The 16,717-nt window shown below is 41.5% G+C and overlaps 1 protein-coding gene across 1 annotated transcript in view; it reads right to left on the reverse strand.

Annotated features, from left to right (window-relative positions):
• Window positions 1-16,717, reverse strand: part of LOC136874637 (gastrula zinc finger protein XlCGF57.1) — a 214,118-nt gene that overhangs the window by 124,846 nt on the left and 72,555 nt on the right. Inside the window, exon 5 of the mRNA XM_068227988.1 lies at window positions 7,551-7,679. Coding sequence (XP_068084089.1) covers window positions 7,661-7,679 — 19 coding nt within the window. The 3' untranslated portion in view covers window positions 7,551-7,660. The remainder of the gene's footprint in view (window positions 1-7,550; window positions 7,680-16,717) is intronic.

A 16,717-nucleotide genomic window follows, 5' to 3' on the forward strand; every position in this document is an offset into this window, starting at 1 on the left:
AGCTTAATTCCGAAAATACATACATTTTTTTATTTCTAATTAACTGCTTTGTGCGATTTCTTAAGATGCGGTAAGATTCGAAGTCTGTGTCATCTAGGATTTGTTTATAATGTCGAAATAACGAGTCACGATGGGTCATCATTCTCTTGGCTTTATCATCTAGCCTTGGACAAGAAGGGCGAGAAACCTGTATTTGACACGTGTGTGTGTGTGTGTGTGTGTGTGTGTCTGTGTGTGTCTCTATGCCGCATTATTTGTATAAATGTCACTTCTTTATTGCTTATCAGATGACCATTAATATAATAAGATTACCGTATTTATTCTAAACCAGAATATTGCACCGTTACTCAAACTGTTTATTCTTGCATTCATTTTACTTGTACTCGGAATATATGAAATGCTGCAGTTATGTTGGGATAGGAGAAACAGAGGTAGCCCGAGGGTGGGGGGGTGTTGTCGTCCAAGTAGACCAGACACCCCAGGAGTTTTAACGAATGCACCTTTATAAAGCATATTTTACATAATGTAATATATATTATAATATAATATATATTAGCTTCCGGAGTCCAACTCATTGGCTGAATGATCAGTGTTGAGGCCTTCGGTTCAGAGGGTCCCGGGTTTGATTCCTGGCAGGGTCGGTGATTTTAATCGCGTCAGATTAATTATTCTGGCTCGGGGACTGGGAGTTTGTCCCAACACTTTCCTCTTCATATTCAGACAACATACTACACTACCAACCACCAAAAAACCACACAATAGTGATTACAGCCCTCCATATAGGGTTGACGTTGGGACTGTCATCCAGCCGTAAAACAGGGCCAAATGCACATGTGGGTGAATGCCCCCCGATCATTTCTTCTGTTTTACAACTTCTTTCACGTCGCACCGTCACAGATAATGGGGCAGGAAAAGGAAGCGGCCGAGACCTTAATTAAGGTACAGCCCCAGCATTTGCCTGCTGTGAAAAAGGCAAACCGCAGAAAACTATCTTCGGGACTGCCTACTGTGGGGTTCGAACCCACTATCTCTCGAATGCAAGCACACAGCTGCGCACCCCTAACCGCACGGCCAACTTAGTTGTTCCCTTTTTTCATGTCGGAGGAATAAAATTAGGTTTTTACTGATCATCTACCACAACTGTGGTGAAAGTGATTAAGAACTGTAGAACATGAAAGAGCCAAACTCTGGGGTGTCGAAATGTTAGGTAAACAGTGTTACTCGTGCGTCCTATAAGATAACTCTCTCAGAACTTGGTTCTGGTAAGTGGAACGATATAACATATCATGTAGAAAATCAGATCACAAGTCGTATATATATTTTACGCAACTGCCTGAGGAGTACAAGAAATAGGAGACGTCTGTCTTCACAACATTTTAAAAGTCTGTGTGCATTGTAAGAGAGAGCAAGAAGTTACTTTTTCGGGCTGTCTCCTGGCCAGAATTTCAGCCAATGGAAGCGTTCGCGATCAATATTTGTCTGCACAAGAACTCCATTATCACAAGAAGGAGCACTATTTACGTATTTGGCACTAAATAAAATTACAACAGTACAAATTAAAGAATTTATTAATCAAATTTTGCCAGCTAGCGATATGAAACATTCGCTTATTGCTTGTATCTCATGATCCATTACAAATGATTTTTAGCGTCATCTGTCGGTTTTGGCACGAACTAGGAGAGAACGCAGTTCGTATGACGCTTTCCATATCTTAAATATTAGAACTTCATGTAATTGAATTCTCTAGTGCTATGCATTAATTTTTTATTGTAATTAACAAATGCATCGCAACTAATAAATATCCCGGTGGCCATCATCGCTTACAGTAATGTATGTATGTTTAGTCCTCAGCCCGAAGGCTGGTTGGATCCTCAACAGCTCCACCATCAGCTGTCATAAATGGCCTAGGCATCGCTTAAGTAAACATAAAACATAATTACTCAACAACGAAAACAACAACAGCAAGAGTACAACAGGCAATCCCACGGAAATAAATACTACCAGTTTAACATCCTCAATCCAGCGTCATCAAACACAAGGTCACACTTCCAGTGCTTAACACTACGGCTTAGGTTGAGTTCATATATTTGGAAGAAGAGAGTTTGAGAGACCGTGCGGTAGGAAGTTCACGAGCTCTGCGGAGTGGTTTTGGACGCGATGTGCACAATTTCCCGTTATTTGCAAGCTCTCTCACAGCGTCACTTGCATAATGCGTAAAAGGATCAACTCTGGGGAAATAAGGACACACTTGTACTTCGAATCCGAAGGCAGGCCGGCCGCATGATAAAAAGTTAGTCAACTTCGTTTGTTTAGGTGTTAGACTCAAAATGTTGTGTGTTAACGAGCAAACATTAACGTTAGTTGACCTCGGCTTGCGAAGTCACGAGAATAATACTATTTCGTTTATGTGTCGATGGGCGAGAACGCTAGACGGGAGTGTCGTAGCGATCATTGGAGACCGATCTTAGACCGGAGGCGTCTCAGAGTCGGGCAATGAGCTATTTTAAGACAAGAGAGTTGCTGACTGATGGGAAGTGATATATCTGTCCATCAAAGTATTTATATACAAAATGCATAAACTGTGCAACATCCCACAAATGTAGCAATGTTTGTACTCCAGTGCGGAGAATGAGCGAATCAAGAGTAATGGTATCGAGCGCGATGGAGCATGAACGAGCTGACTCAGTAAATACAACCTGTATTGGAAATGCTGCAACAAAATCTAACAAAATATTTATCCTTGTTGATACATTGCCAGACAAACAACCCAGAAGGGGAGGAGACAACAAAATAAAACTTTACATGTTACGATGGCATGTCACCTTATTTCAGTGACTGAATAATCTAGTCCAATTTACAAAGAACTTGACAGTACCAGACCCTTTATCAGTAAGATGTTGCTCCACCTCGGGCCTGGATGCATGCTCTGATTCAGTTGTGAACGGTGTCATAAAGCTAATGTTTCCTCTCCTGAGAAAAGCTAGCCAACAAGTGTTTTAACTGGTCCTTGATATCCTGGATACTGGTACTAGGGCGAAAATAACGTCCGAGCTGTTCCCACATGCGTTCCATCGGGGACAGATCTGGGGACCTTGCTGGACACGGGAGTATCTCAACATTAAGCAGTTGTGGTTCCAGAGATCCCTCACTCACTACCAGCCGTGACGTGAGGTCACAGCCAATGGCCAGGAGTACCACCACTGTGCCTCTCAGCCATTCATCAGCAGTCCATGTTTCCCGGTCAGTTCTTCTGTTAACGACAGTCTACGCATGGCACGGTCCGGCTGCAGCTAGGGAGTTCATTACTTGTTCTCGGATGGCAGGCGCAGATGTTGAGGGGTTACAATGTGCCTACCTTGTGGTGTAGCAGAAGCTTGCCTGCCCCCATGGTCTCACGTAGTCCAACATCGGGTTATTGTCACATCTGATTGCCCCACCAATGTCGATATTGCACAATTCGACCAGCCGGCTAAATGCAGGCCCACAATGAGTCCATTTCAAACTTTGTCAGGTGCTGATAACTGTTTCACACGAGTGCACGGCATATCAGAGGGATCACTCAATATCCGATGCTGTCCACGTCCCTACCAGGCCTAATGCATTCTGGTGGCAGAACTACCCGCCTCTCTAATAATTTGCATACCCGCCGATGGTGTGTACGGTGACATCTCACCATTTTTCTGGGTGCTTCAATTTCTTTGTGAGACCTCTGCAATACGCAATGAGTAGCTGCTTATATAATGTCAGTCGCTGATATATTTTCCTGCCACACAGACCTTCTTCAGTGGTATGCCGTATAATTACATCATATTGTAATGGTTACCGCGTCCACCATGCCAACTTGCTACGGACCGGCGGCGTCACGGTATCGGCCCACCCCCTCTCGCTTCCGTCTGCGGTAGCACAGCAGAGGACTATGGAAATCACTCTGCGATCAATCTGGAGTCTTGCATCTCGCGATGTTCCTGGATACATCTAGCACCCCGACTGTTCTGGAAGGGCCGGCGCAGTTATATAAGAGAGGAGTGAATTGCCTGGGGTTGGTGTAGTTCAGTCGCGAGCGACTGCCAGTGCTGTGAAGGTCGGATTAGCGTGCCACATCGCCAAAGGAGAGAAAGTGTAGCCGTGCGTCGTGGGGCCTTGTGTGTGGGTGTAAAACTGTGTAGTGTGAGAAACTAAGGGGGAGAGAGAGCGCGCGAACTATGTAAGTGTGTGTTATGAGCAAAAGTTATGTGTAGATTAGTTCTAGCTAATAAATCTTAGTGCAGAAGCTATCAGTCTAGTGTTAATTTATCCTATCACCCTGCCAATTCGTCACACCTGGTGTCAGAATAGGGATCGACTGGCAGCTATAATTTCGTAACTAGGAATTTCTAGTGAATAGTGAAATGGATAGCGAACAGTTTCAGCCTCTCCTCAATCAGTTCAGCGAACTCTCGTCCAAACAGGACGAAGTCAACAGCGAACTGAAACCGGGATTAAATGAACTTAAGGGTGGACAAGGTAAATTAGAACAGGAAATGGGCTCCCTCGAAAGAAAATTAAAGAGTGACATTATGCAGGACGTACAGGAACTGGTTGAAAAACAGATCAAGGAAATACCGCAGATTGTGTAGTCAGGTGTTCGAGACCTGAAAGAAGAAGTGAGTGCCCTGCGTACGAGAGTGACAGCCATGGAGACTCCTGCTAGGCTCACCTACAGCGACAGCAGCTCCAGCGCTGTGAAGGTAAAACCCCCACGCTTCGAAGGGACAACATCTTGGCGGACCTTCAACCGAGACAATTCGCTCTTATAGATAAACATGCCTAGTGCAACACGTGTAAAGCACTTCTCACTGTAAACACAGCCGACAGGCCGCGGGTGACCATGACGACACACGGCTCGTATTATATCCATGGAGACAATAGAATGGCTTCTTTTGTGTTAAAAATTTGTTCTAGAAACTCAAGAGATATCGACTGACCTCAATCAGGTAAGGGAACTTCAATAAACAACTTATCATGTAGAACGAAACGTAATGTCGACGTGATCTCGACGTTGGGCCGGAAAAGGTTAACAGAGAAATAAAATGTACTGCATGTTAGATAACTCTACAGACATTCTAACAAAAAGCCGACTGAAATAACACATTACATTACACAGTGTTTTAACTACCTTATGGTACCTTTCTCTGATGAGTGGATGAACAGAATTACAAAGGCAGTCTAGTGTTCACAGTTAATTTACACTAGATCTCGGTTTAAGGTATGTACTGTAATAGGATTAAGATTAAAACACTCTATAAATTAATAATATGTAAATATGTAACATTTACGTCCTTTTGAATAGCGTTTTTTCTGTTTGCAAGTTCATTTACATCGCACTGACAGAGATTGGTCGTATGGCAATGATGGCAGGAAAGTAGTAGGAGTGGAAAGGAAGCAGCTGTAGCCTTAAGTAAGGTACAGCCCCAGCATTTGCCTAGTGTGAAAATGGGAAACCATGGAAAACCATTTTCAGGGCTGCCAACAGTGGGATTCGAACTCACTATCTCTGGCTGCACTTAAGCGACTGCAACTACTCAACTTGGTAGAACAGTATTTTTACATATATAAATTTTTCCCAATATTTTCATTTTTTCCCTATTTATGCTGGTATTTCTTGGGTCCCTTAAAATGTGTAAAAGAGGGGTAATACTGTAAGCATCATCTCCCTCCAAGAGCTCTCTCTTAACACTGGTTTTCAGTCATGTCTACAAATGCTGAATGTTTAGCTTATGTTTTTCAGAATCATAAGTCACAAGAACTCAACAGTAGTTTAGAATCAGGTGAATGTATCCCTCCCCATGGACCTGGCTGTATATTCCAGCTGCCAGTACAAACTTTCACATCAGAAAGTAAACAAATTAGCAATGAAATTAATGAAATTGACACAATAGAAGAAAACAAAATGAGAGGAAGCAGAGTAGGAAATTAATTTTTTTCAAAGAACAACTAAAACTCACCAAATATTTCCATCCACCACCACACAAGACCATTACTTAAAAGACTTGGAATGTCTGTTTTTTTCAAACTTGACAATCAATTACATAAAATCTAGACAATCAGGAGGTAAGAAAAGCAAAAATCAATAGTTAGCAAATTTCCATACAACCTGCAGCCAATGAGCAAAGTAGCAGTAAATCTGTTGGTGCTAAAGCAGATAATATAGAATTTTCGACAACACAACAGTGAATTTGAACAGCTCATCTCATGATTTAAGGCAAACAGCACCCAACCAGTCACCACCAGTAATCTGTGATAAACAGTAACCTAAATGTTACTCTCGGTAAGTTTTCCCAAATAATTCCATGGTACAGAATGGTTCAACTCACTGGGAATAAAACTAGAACCCTGTGGGTAAGATGAATGCCCACTACCTCTGGAGAATAGGGCCAGCTCAGTTGTTTTGTCACTGAAGGTAATAAGTAGCCAATTAATTAACCAAACTTTGAACTATCCCTAGGAACATTGGCATGAATGTTAAAAACTAGCCACCATTTCAAATGACAATTAACGACATCCAGGTTACCATCACCTCTGATCTGAAGGCCATCAACAGCAACATGCTACAATGTGCAGGAGCTCAACAAGACTACCACCTAGACCTGTTGTGCGATGAAAGGAACACACGATGGAACATCTGCAAAAGTACCTTCTAAGGGTTGGAGAGTTTATGCCTATTGTTACGAATCAAACATAACATTATTTGAGAAGACATGCAAATGAAAATCCTCAGTCTGCTTCCAGTCATTTGAGCGCATCAGGAATGGGATGAACAAAGTCCCCATCTAGCAGCGAGGATAGGAATTGTGCCAGCTGCCGAAACCTGTCGCCATCCTCTGCGGCAATGATTAATGACAGACATATGAAATGAAATGATGTATTGGAGTATATAGCTGGAGTAGGGGCAAAAGATCTTTCTAGGTCGGCGCCCCAAAAAAATAGAATTTTTATGAAAAAGAAATGTAGATGAAGTGAAAGATGACAGGGAAAACCAGAGTACCTGGAGAAAAACCTATCCCGCCTCTGCTCTCTCCAGCACAAGTCTCACATGGATTGACCTGGATTTGAACCACAGACCCTAGTCATGAGAGGGCAGCATGCTGCCGCCTGAGCCACAGAGGCTCTTCCAGAAGAAATACTTCATGTTTATAGATTTGAAAATGTGATATATTATTTATGTATGTTCAAAAGAGTTCCTAACTCAAGAAGCTGGGTCTTACATTGACAGATTTACATCTTTCATTAAATATTTTGAAGGATTCATTGACAATACTACAACACCGGCCATATTCCTGTCATTAGATAACAATGATTCATTACATTTCTATTATACTGTATATTAAATAAAGTTGTACTGTTTTCCGCATCCTTGTAGTCACCAGCAATAGTGGCCAGATGTATCTTAAATTGAGAAAAAATACAATACGAGATTTGTCTTCTAATATTAGCACTAATTTCTTTCATATAGAATTGTTTAACTTGAACTAAGTTCTAATCGGTATAAAGTAATCTGGAATGATACATACAAAAGATGTACTTGCTGTTTCTTCAACCAAGGCCGGTTCCACCTTGATATCTGTTTTCTCATCCATTTCTCACAGCAACAGATGTATTTATATGAACGTGAGCAGAAAATTTATTTTACTGACTGTCCACTGAAACAAGAAACTGAAAAAAAATATATATATTATTCTTTGGGACATAAATTTATACACCAAAACAACAAAGTAGGTAAGTAAGTAAGTAAATAAGCAGGCCTGTACCTTTTCATGATTGTCAATTTCTTCATCACAGCTACACAGCATCTACTCTAGTATGGAATTCAAATCACTTGGACATGCCTTTTACTTCGAACATCCCACATGCACTGGCTGGGACTGAACCATGAACTCCTTGCTCAGGACCCACTAAGTGGCCCCTCCAGGTCTGTGGAATGGTTTGATACAGATCTCCAAGTCTCCATATCCTGTGCTTGACTACCCATTTCCACATAACTATTACATCATCTGGTATGTACCATAGACCTACTGAATATATATATACCTTTAAACTTGGCTGAACAAATTCCGAGTTTCTCTAACATGTATCCTACCAATCTGTTCTCCAGGTTTAATTTTGCCAAATCTTTCTCCTCCTTATCTATTTTATTCACACTCTCTTTAATGTAACCCACTAGGTGAGTTGGCTGTGTGGTTAGGGGCACACAGCTATGAGCTTGCATCCAGGAGATAGTAGGTTCGAACCTCACTGTCAGCAGCAATGAAGATTGTATTCCGTGGTTTCCCAATTTCACAACAGGCAAATGCTGAAACTATACCTTAATTAAGGCCATAGCTGCTTCCTTCCTACTTCTAGACTTGTCCTATCCCACTGTCACCATAAGACCTCTCTGTAAATAAATATGAAACAAGTAAGTATATTGAAGTGGTCAACCTATTCAATACAATACATTCATGTGAATGTCTATAACTTAGGCATGACATGTAAATTGGGACATGTTTTGCCTTTGTTGTTGGCAATGTCAGCCTATCTCTCAGCCTCAAAATCAATTGATATCGGGATCCCGATACATTCATATTAAAACCAACATATAACTAAAATAGTAGTATGGGTTAAAAATACAATGTGATGGTCCTCTACTGACAGGTAAACAAGATTTAATGGACTTCTTGAAAGAGTCTTTGAAATATTTGTAATATATCTGCTGTTGGCACTTACTAAAATGATGATCATGTGATTAGGCACTCTCAGTCTTATGAAACAATGTTAAAATGAAATGGCGTATGGCTTTTAGTGCCGGGAGTGTCCGAAGACAAGTTCGGCTCACCAGGTGCAGGTCTTTCTATTCGACACCCGTAGGTGACCTGCGCGTCGTGATGAGAATGAAATGATGATGAAGACAGCACATACACCCAGCCCCCGTGCCATTGGAATTAACCAATTAAGGTTAAAATCCCCAACCCAGCCGGGAATCGAACCCGGGACCCTCTGAACCGAAGGTCACTACGGTGACCGTTCAGCCAACGAGTCGGATGTTTAACGTTTAAGACTCTTTCAAAAAATCCACTAAATCTTGTTTACCTGTCAGTAAAGGGCCGTCACATTTTTTTTTAACCCATACTACTATTTTAGTTATATCTTGGTTTTAATATGAATGTATCGGGATAACGATGTCGACTTATTTTGAGGCTGAGAGATAAGCTCACAATGCCCACAACAAAGGCGAAACATGTCCCAATTTAAGTGTCATGCCTAAGTTATAAACAATCACACGAATGTATTGTATTGATTAGGTTGACCACTTCAATAAACTTACTTGTTTCATATTTATTTACAATTTTCAATATGGACCAAGCATAAAGTTTATTACATGCAAGACCTCTCTGTGTCAGTGGGACATAATGCAAATTTTATTTGTGACCTGAACTATCCATCTGACTTTCAGAACATTTTGGTAACACAACATTCAGAGGTTTCTGCCCTCTTTCTTTCTTTCTTTCTTTCTTTCTTTCTTTCTTTCTTTCTGCTGTCATCTTCATCTCACTTCCATATAGTGAATGCTCCACAGCAAAGTTATAAGAAACATCTTTAAAGTTAGAAGAAACATCCTTATAATAAGAGTATATATATTTCAGCCGAATACAAGGAGGCTCTTGTTTTGTTACATTATGGCCCTCACACTAAACTGTGAGGAGATAGGAAATAGGTACATGTACTATTTATGACCAGTATCCTGAGACAGTTGGTGTGTTTAATTGAATGCATGAAGGCTCTTCATGTCACCCCTTAGGACTCTCATACCCAGCTTGGAAAAGGAAGCTAAAAAATGATGTCATAAAGTATTTATACAACACAAAGACAGGAACGGAGTCACTGGTCTTACGTATATACTAGTTTATAAACCCCATCAGTATATAGCACACCGGTGTACAATTAGGTGAAAAGGAACGATGGAGCATTAACTATTGGAGATTGGGTGTTACTGAACAGGATATCCATTTTTTTAGGAAATGCATGAACTTAATCTACAGTTACATGGGGATTATGTGTAAATACAGGAAAAACAGTATGACTGTCCAGAAAGTGCAGAAATGATGCCGTGTATTTCCAATAGGTTAGAAAAACTGTGAGAGGTAAAGAGTGGAGATGTTGTACATCATCATATTCACTTGAGAAACTACAGGCATGTGGCACTTTAATAAGTGGCTCAGAAAGCAACGCAAGATCTTTTAATAGGAAAACATATTTACGCAATGAAAAGTGCTTTAATAACTTAAGTGAAATATTTGAAAATCAGCATAGTTCTGAGACAAAACAGACAAAGCCTATCATCCACAACTATACTAAACCCTTGTAATGCAATAAATTGATGAAGCAAATGTAAACTTTCTGGCAACAAAATACAGTATAAACGATGTTGATGCACACCCCTTGATGTATGCCAGATATTGGTTTGAATTGAGATTGTGCTGCTGAGTTAGTCTGGTGGATTACTGGTTCAGCTGCTGTGCGTTTGCTGAGTAAGGTCATGAAAAGACTTCCCTGGTTATGCCAAACAAAGTACAATACTAAGGTTGTTGCACATATACAGAGGAGTGAACATGGCTAAGGGGAAAGAAGATGTGTGTATCGCACAAGAATAGAAAATAGAGGGTTCACACAATAGATACTAACTAGCTATATTATCATATGAGGCAGAAGAATGCTTTGGGTGAGAAGGGTAAATTGAACTAATGAATTGAATCTGTGGGAGGAAAATAATTTGATGAGAAGGGATACAAGGATAGATCACACAACAGCTGAACTTGTGAAGTCAGTTTTTGAGGTAGGGGTAGAAGAAGGCAAACAGATTACAGCAGATGTAGGATATAGAAATTACAAAGAAATAAAAGGGTTAGCTGACGATAGGATGGCATGGCAAGCTGCATTAAACTCGTATGAAGGCTGATGACCCAAACAATAACTAATACCTTCTTAAAGTGTTACATCCCCACAGATGCTTTTCTGGATATTTAATACATCTGAAAGAGACTGTTTGGTAGTGTCGAGTATAGGCTACACACCTGTGCAAATGTAACGCAGTAGCTCATGACAGACGATGTCGACATGTAAAAGAAACTCGCATTCAGGCAGCAAAAATAGTTTTAAATTAAAACTCCTGCACAAGGCAGTCGACGTGGTTTTATAAGTTTAAGATTATATATGCGATGAAAACTGAAGAAACCACAATTCCTTAATGAAACGAACCGTACATAAATAACATCGTTAACAAAATAAAACCACGCAAACTATGGCGACATGTCCCAAAAACAAAGAAATGCATATGAAATTTACATAACAAACTAGCCACATCGAAAGAGAATCGCACATTATGTAATTGTCGCAATCAATCAGTCACTATTGATCTGCATTTAGCGCAGTCGCCCAGGTTGTTTCGCTAGTCTTTTCTTAAATTATTTCAAAGAAATTGGACATTTATTGGGCATCACCCTCCGTAACTCGCCTTCCTATAAACTAATATTTGCTCCAATTTGTCCTCTTGAATTACAACTTTATCCTCATATTGAGATCTTACCTACTTTTAAAGTCACCACTCAAACTTATTCATCAAATAATATCATTCCACGCCGTCTCTCCACTGACAGCTCGGAACACACCACCTAGTCGAGCAGCTCGCTTCCTTTCTCCCAAGTCTTCCCAGCCCATACTTTGCAACATTCTTGAAAAGCTAGGCCTACTCTTTTGTCGCAAATCACCCAAAACAAATCGAGCTGCTTTTCTTGGGATTTTTCCAGGTCTTGAATCAAGTAATCCTGAAGAGGGTCCAATACACTGGAACCATACTCTATTTGGGGTCTTACGGTACCGGTACGGTACCAGAGACTTACATTCCCTTTCCTTTACATCCATACTACATATCCTAAACACCCTGATAACCATGTGCAGAGATCTGTACACTTATATAATTACCACAACGAAGATCTCTCCTTAAATTAACACCTAGTGTACCGTACTTACAGTGTTCCGCAAAAGGAACTTTCACCCCATCAACGCTGTAATTAGGGTTTTTTCCTATTCGTCAAACTCACAACCTGACTTTTAGCCTCGTTTATATACCTTCGGCGTTAGGCTACTTATGCCTCCTAATTGTGAAATCTGTAGCTAGCGGCAAATGCTTTCTAATAGGTGCTGCTCCCGAATTCCACAAAGCTTTTTGCCTAATTATAGTTATTCCTTCTCCTTTGTAGAAAACCAAATCTATACCCTGGATGCGTCGGGTGCAAAATTTGTGTTCTCTTCCTTCCCTCGTGCCGGCAGATTTACTGGCACGTTAAGAAACTCATAGGGACAAAATTCCGGCACCTCGATTCTTGTAAAAATCGTAAGATTATTACTAATATTATGTTTATTGTGGTAAGTTCTTTCGTACGAAGAGGACGTCAGGACTGAAACAGTAGGCCTATGTCAAGGAAACAACTCAAAAAATTTTCAAGTCGTAAATTATTATTTTTCCGATAAATACCCTCTTGAATTCTAACCACAACTTCACATTATGACATTTTCTGCCTTCAAAAGCTCCACCCAAGCTTATTGTTCTAATGTCACTGCAGGCCATCTCTCTCTTTACTAGTGTGAAGCCGTCATCCATGATTATCCCAAGCATTAGTTCGGTTTTTGTATTAAATTTGTCTATCCTGCATTTGAAATCCCCTGCTATAAGTATATTTTTGTCTCTATTGTTCAATTTTGCAATAGCTGTTGAGAGATTTTCTATAAACCCTTCTGTACTAGAGTTCGGATTCATACATATATATGCAAATCACGGTGATATCTGTAGTTCTCACCATTACCATATTGTCTTCTTGATACGAAGCAAGCAAGATACACCTCCGTCTGGTCTCCTCCTCGTGGGTATTGAACCATGCTTATCGCATGTTCCACGATTTGACATTTAATTATGTAAATAGCTTCCTTCAGTTTTGTGTGTCAGTCTAATGACGTCCAGTAGGGAGCAGCACACGCTATGTTTTTATCTGTGAGGTCGTTCGTTTTGCTGAGCGATAATTTTTACTCTGTGGAGTTCTTCTGCTGTTCTATGTGGGGCAGATACTAACAATGGCTGCCGCTATGTTCGGTGTGGCATTTTTATGCCTCAAATATTCATTCAATGTGTTCAAGCCTGGACCTTTCACGCTAACTGCTATTCGATTTTACCATTGATAATCACAGGTACGTGATACTTGGTTTATATTTAAATTTGGTGACGATTTATTCCCGTATGTTACGGTCGATGGCATACATCTTTCCGCTCCGTCATACGATGTGCTTGAATGAATGTATCTGTGGTCTTGTTGTTATAATTGAAAAAGGGTCTCTGTGGTTATGATTTGGTGCACTGCGTGCTTTAATACTGCGTGATCCTCGTGATGTGCCCCTTGTCTCGACCGCAGGAGACACCAATCCTGGTTGTACGAGGCGCAACATGCCAGTGATGTGAATAAAGTAATGTCCAATTCTGACCTTATGTGTAATTGCACGCCGCACGCAAACATTTGAGTAATTGAGACCCACTGATAATGACCGTGGAGTCACAATTTATGGTTTGTATTTGACCACGAAATCTGAACGGCCGTTCGTGTTTTATTTTCCCGATACCCTCATTGTGTGTGCGTGAATGTGGTATGCATGTGAGTTCGAATGTGTGGGAGAGGAAAGGTTGATATGCCGGTTGACCTGTTGTATTTGTCTTTCAAATTCTGCGCCTTGTTTGGTTTTCAGCGCAGACCTATATTTATTTATCATTCATGGCTGATGCTCAGCTTGAGTACCCGCCATGTTGGTTTCATATTTGCGCATGGGCGTACCTATTGTATTCTTTGGGTCTTGTCTTGGCTTTGATTGGTCCATGGAGGCTGTGCTCAGTCTCATCTGTCGTTATTCTTATCTGCCTTTTGTTCTCCGGCACGGCTTATTGTTATGCGAACTTTTCGCATTGTTAGTTGCCTAATGAATACATGATGCAGTGCCTTGGATATTTGAATCTCGGTAAAACAGGCGACCTGGTTGAATAGTTTATGATGAAAGGAAGCTGCTGGTATTGTAATAGCGATGTGTCGAGGAGCAGTGAGCATTTTAAATTACGTATCATTTTTTTTGAAGAGTATTAGTGAGTTTTCACGCCATGTTTCAACTATGTGAGAAAGAACAAGGTACGTCCATCAGTAATACGATGAATTTCCCTATTTATTTTGTGTGATTTTCTTTTCTTGCTTTAATTTTTCTTTCATATTTATTTAATAAATCCCCTGGTTTAAACCATTTCTTCTTTTATTTCTAATAGAAGTAGTCTTGCCCTTGTTACCTGATTACAAGGGGGGGTTTTCAGCTCAGGGTTATGTATGTGCCTTGCCCGGTCGACACGATCCGGGCCTCAAATATTGTTCCCCATGAATATTTCACTAAGTTATTGCTTGGATCGCTGATTTATGTAGTGATAGATGGGGAGGGTGTGGCTCAGTAAATGGTAGCAGTAGCGTGCTCGACTGGGATACCTCCTCTGAAAGGAAATCGGACGAGGTAGAGCTGGAAACCCATTCGAAGTCAGTTCTGGTCGCTTTAATTTAATCTCATGATTCAGTTAGTCTCTGGCCCTAATTTTAAGTGTGATCTTTAATTTATGTCCATTGTTGAATTCAAATCCATTGTTGTTATATTGTGTATGTGTCTCGTGTTCAAACCTTTGAAACTTGGGTTGCGATATGGATAATCAGAAGGCTGTAGAAATAAATAATCGTAACGATAGTATTACTAGCGACATGCCTAACCCGGAAAGCGAAATGGAGCAAGGGACGAATGAACTCCATGTTTCGTTCGCGGGAAGCAACCGCTGTAATTCATGCCCTGACGATAACAATGCCATTACCTTTCGTAATCGTATTCCTGACGAAAATCGTAAGCGATTAACTTCCCCTTCTCCTAGGCCCAGTTTCGACCGGCATGCCGAAGTGAACCCCGTGTTTGAAATTGTGAGAAAATGGAGGTTAAATTTCTCTGGTGAAGGGAAAACCTCCAGTGTAATTGAATTTTTGGAGCGAGTTGAGGACATAGCTGAGTGTAGCTCGTTACCTCTCGATTTCTTTGTGCCCGTCATCCCGGGAATGCTGGAAGGGCCTGCTCTAAAATGGTATAGGCTTATTAAAGGGAGTATCATAACGTGGAGTGAATTCGCCAGCCGCATAAAGGAGCGATTCGGGGTATCTGATATAGACTACTGTCTGAAGCAGGAAATCTTCCGTAGAACGCAAGGAGTAGGTGAAAGCATCGACGACTATGCCACTGGGATTTTGACGTTATTTAACCGCATGAATGTTAAGGTGCCCGAAGACGAGATTTTCGACCAATTCTATAGAAATCTTGCCCCCGACTACAAGCTACACATTAAACGGTCTCTAGTTCAGAGCGTCGACGACATCATCAACCTGGGTCGCGAATTCGAGGGGGTAGTTAGCCAAAACAAACAATACCGTCCGCCTCCCATCCCATCCGAGTGCTCTTTTCCTGACGTCGCTTGTCGTACGCCCATCAAATCTGTTAGTTTTGGTACCTCCCCTCCTCTGTCTCGTCTCGTCCGTAGCCCCGAACGCAGGCCCAGCCCTCAAACTCCCCCCCCGCTTTATGTCAATGCAACCCAACCATCCAACACAGCTCCTGTAAAGGGTGGTAGAGTCAAGTCATGTTGGAATTGTGGTAAATTAGGCCACGTCTCAAAGAACTGTTGGTCCAGGCCTCCTGCAAAGTGTTCTCAGTGTGGTCTTGTTGGTGTCACAGCGCGCGTATGTCCTCGTTGTAACCCTCAGCAGGGAAACTAGAGGCGCGCCGGCGTGATGGCCCGCCGTTGGCGCCTAAGGTCGGTCTCAATAAAAGGATCTGGGGCCTTCCGTCATCTACCCCATGGGCCAAAGTTTATATTGGGTCTCGTGTATTGTATGGCTTGTTGGATACCGGCTCGTGTATTTCTCTTGTAGACAAATCCCTAGTGCTTTCTATGAAATTAGAGTATCTTCCTGAAAGTGAGAACCCGAGAAAGTACGTGTCTGTCGATGGTCGTGAGGTGTGTCCCGTTGGTAGAACCAAGTGCCATATCAAGATACATGGTTTGTCGTGGGATTGGACGTTTCATGTTGTGCCCAACCTGTCCGCGCCGATCATACTAGGGACCGATTTTATGTTGGCTACCGGCTTGTCCCTCGATTTCATTAATCGATCCTTTGCCTTTCGCTTTAAATCTGATGTCAGTTACCCCTTTGAGACACCATTTCAGCGTCCCACTGTGTCCGCTCTGATGGAACCTCCTCTTATCAATGCCTCATGTGAGCTCAGCGAAAACCAAAATCTCATGTTGAACTGCCTGTTAGAGGAGTTTTCCGACGTCTTGACCGATAAGCTTGGGTGTGCTAAAAATTTTTCATACTGCATCGAACTCAAAGATGACACTCCTGTGAGGTCCCCTCCGTTCAGTTGTTCGCCCCCGAAGTTGTCCGCTATGAGGGAATATGTCAACGACCTGCTAGACAAGAAGGTCATCAGTCACTCCAAGTCCCCTTTTAGTAGTCCCGCCTTCCTAATCCCTAAAAAGGACGGCAAACTGAGATTCGTGATAGACTACAGAAAGGTCAACAAGAACATTGTCTTC

This window comes from Anabrus simplex, chromosome 5, assembly GCF_040414725.1.
Source record: "Anabrus simplex isolate iqAnaSimp1 chromosome 5, ASM4041472v1, whole genome shotgun sequence".
In the NCBI taxonomy this organism is placed as follows: Eukaryota; Metazoa; Arthropoda; class Insecta; order Orthoptera; family Tettigoniidae; genus Anabrus; species Anabrus simplex.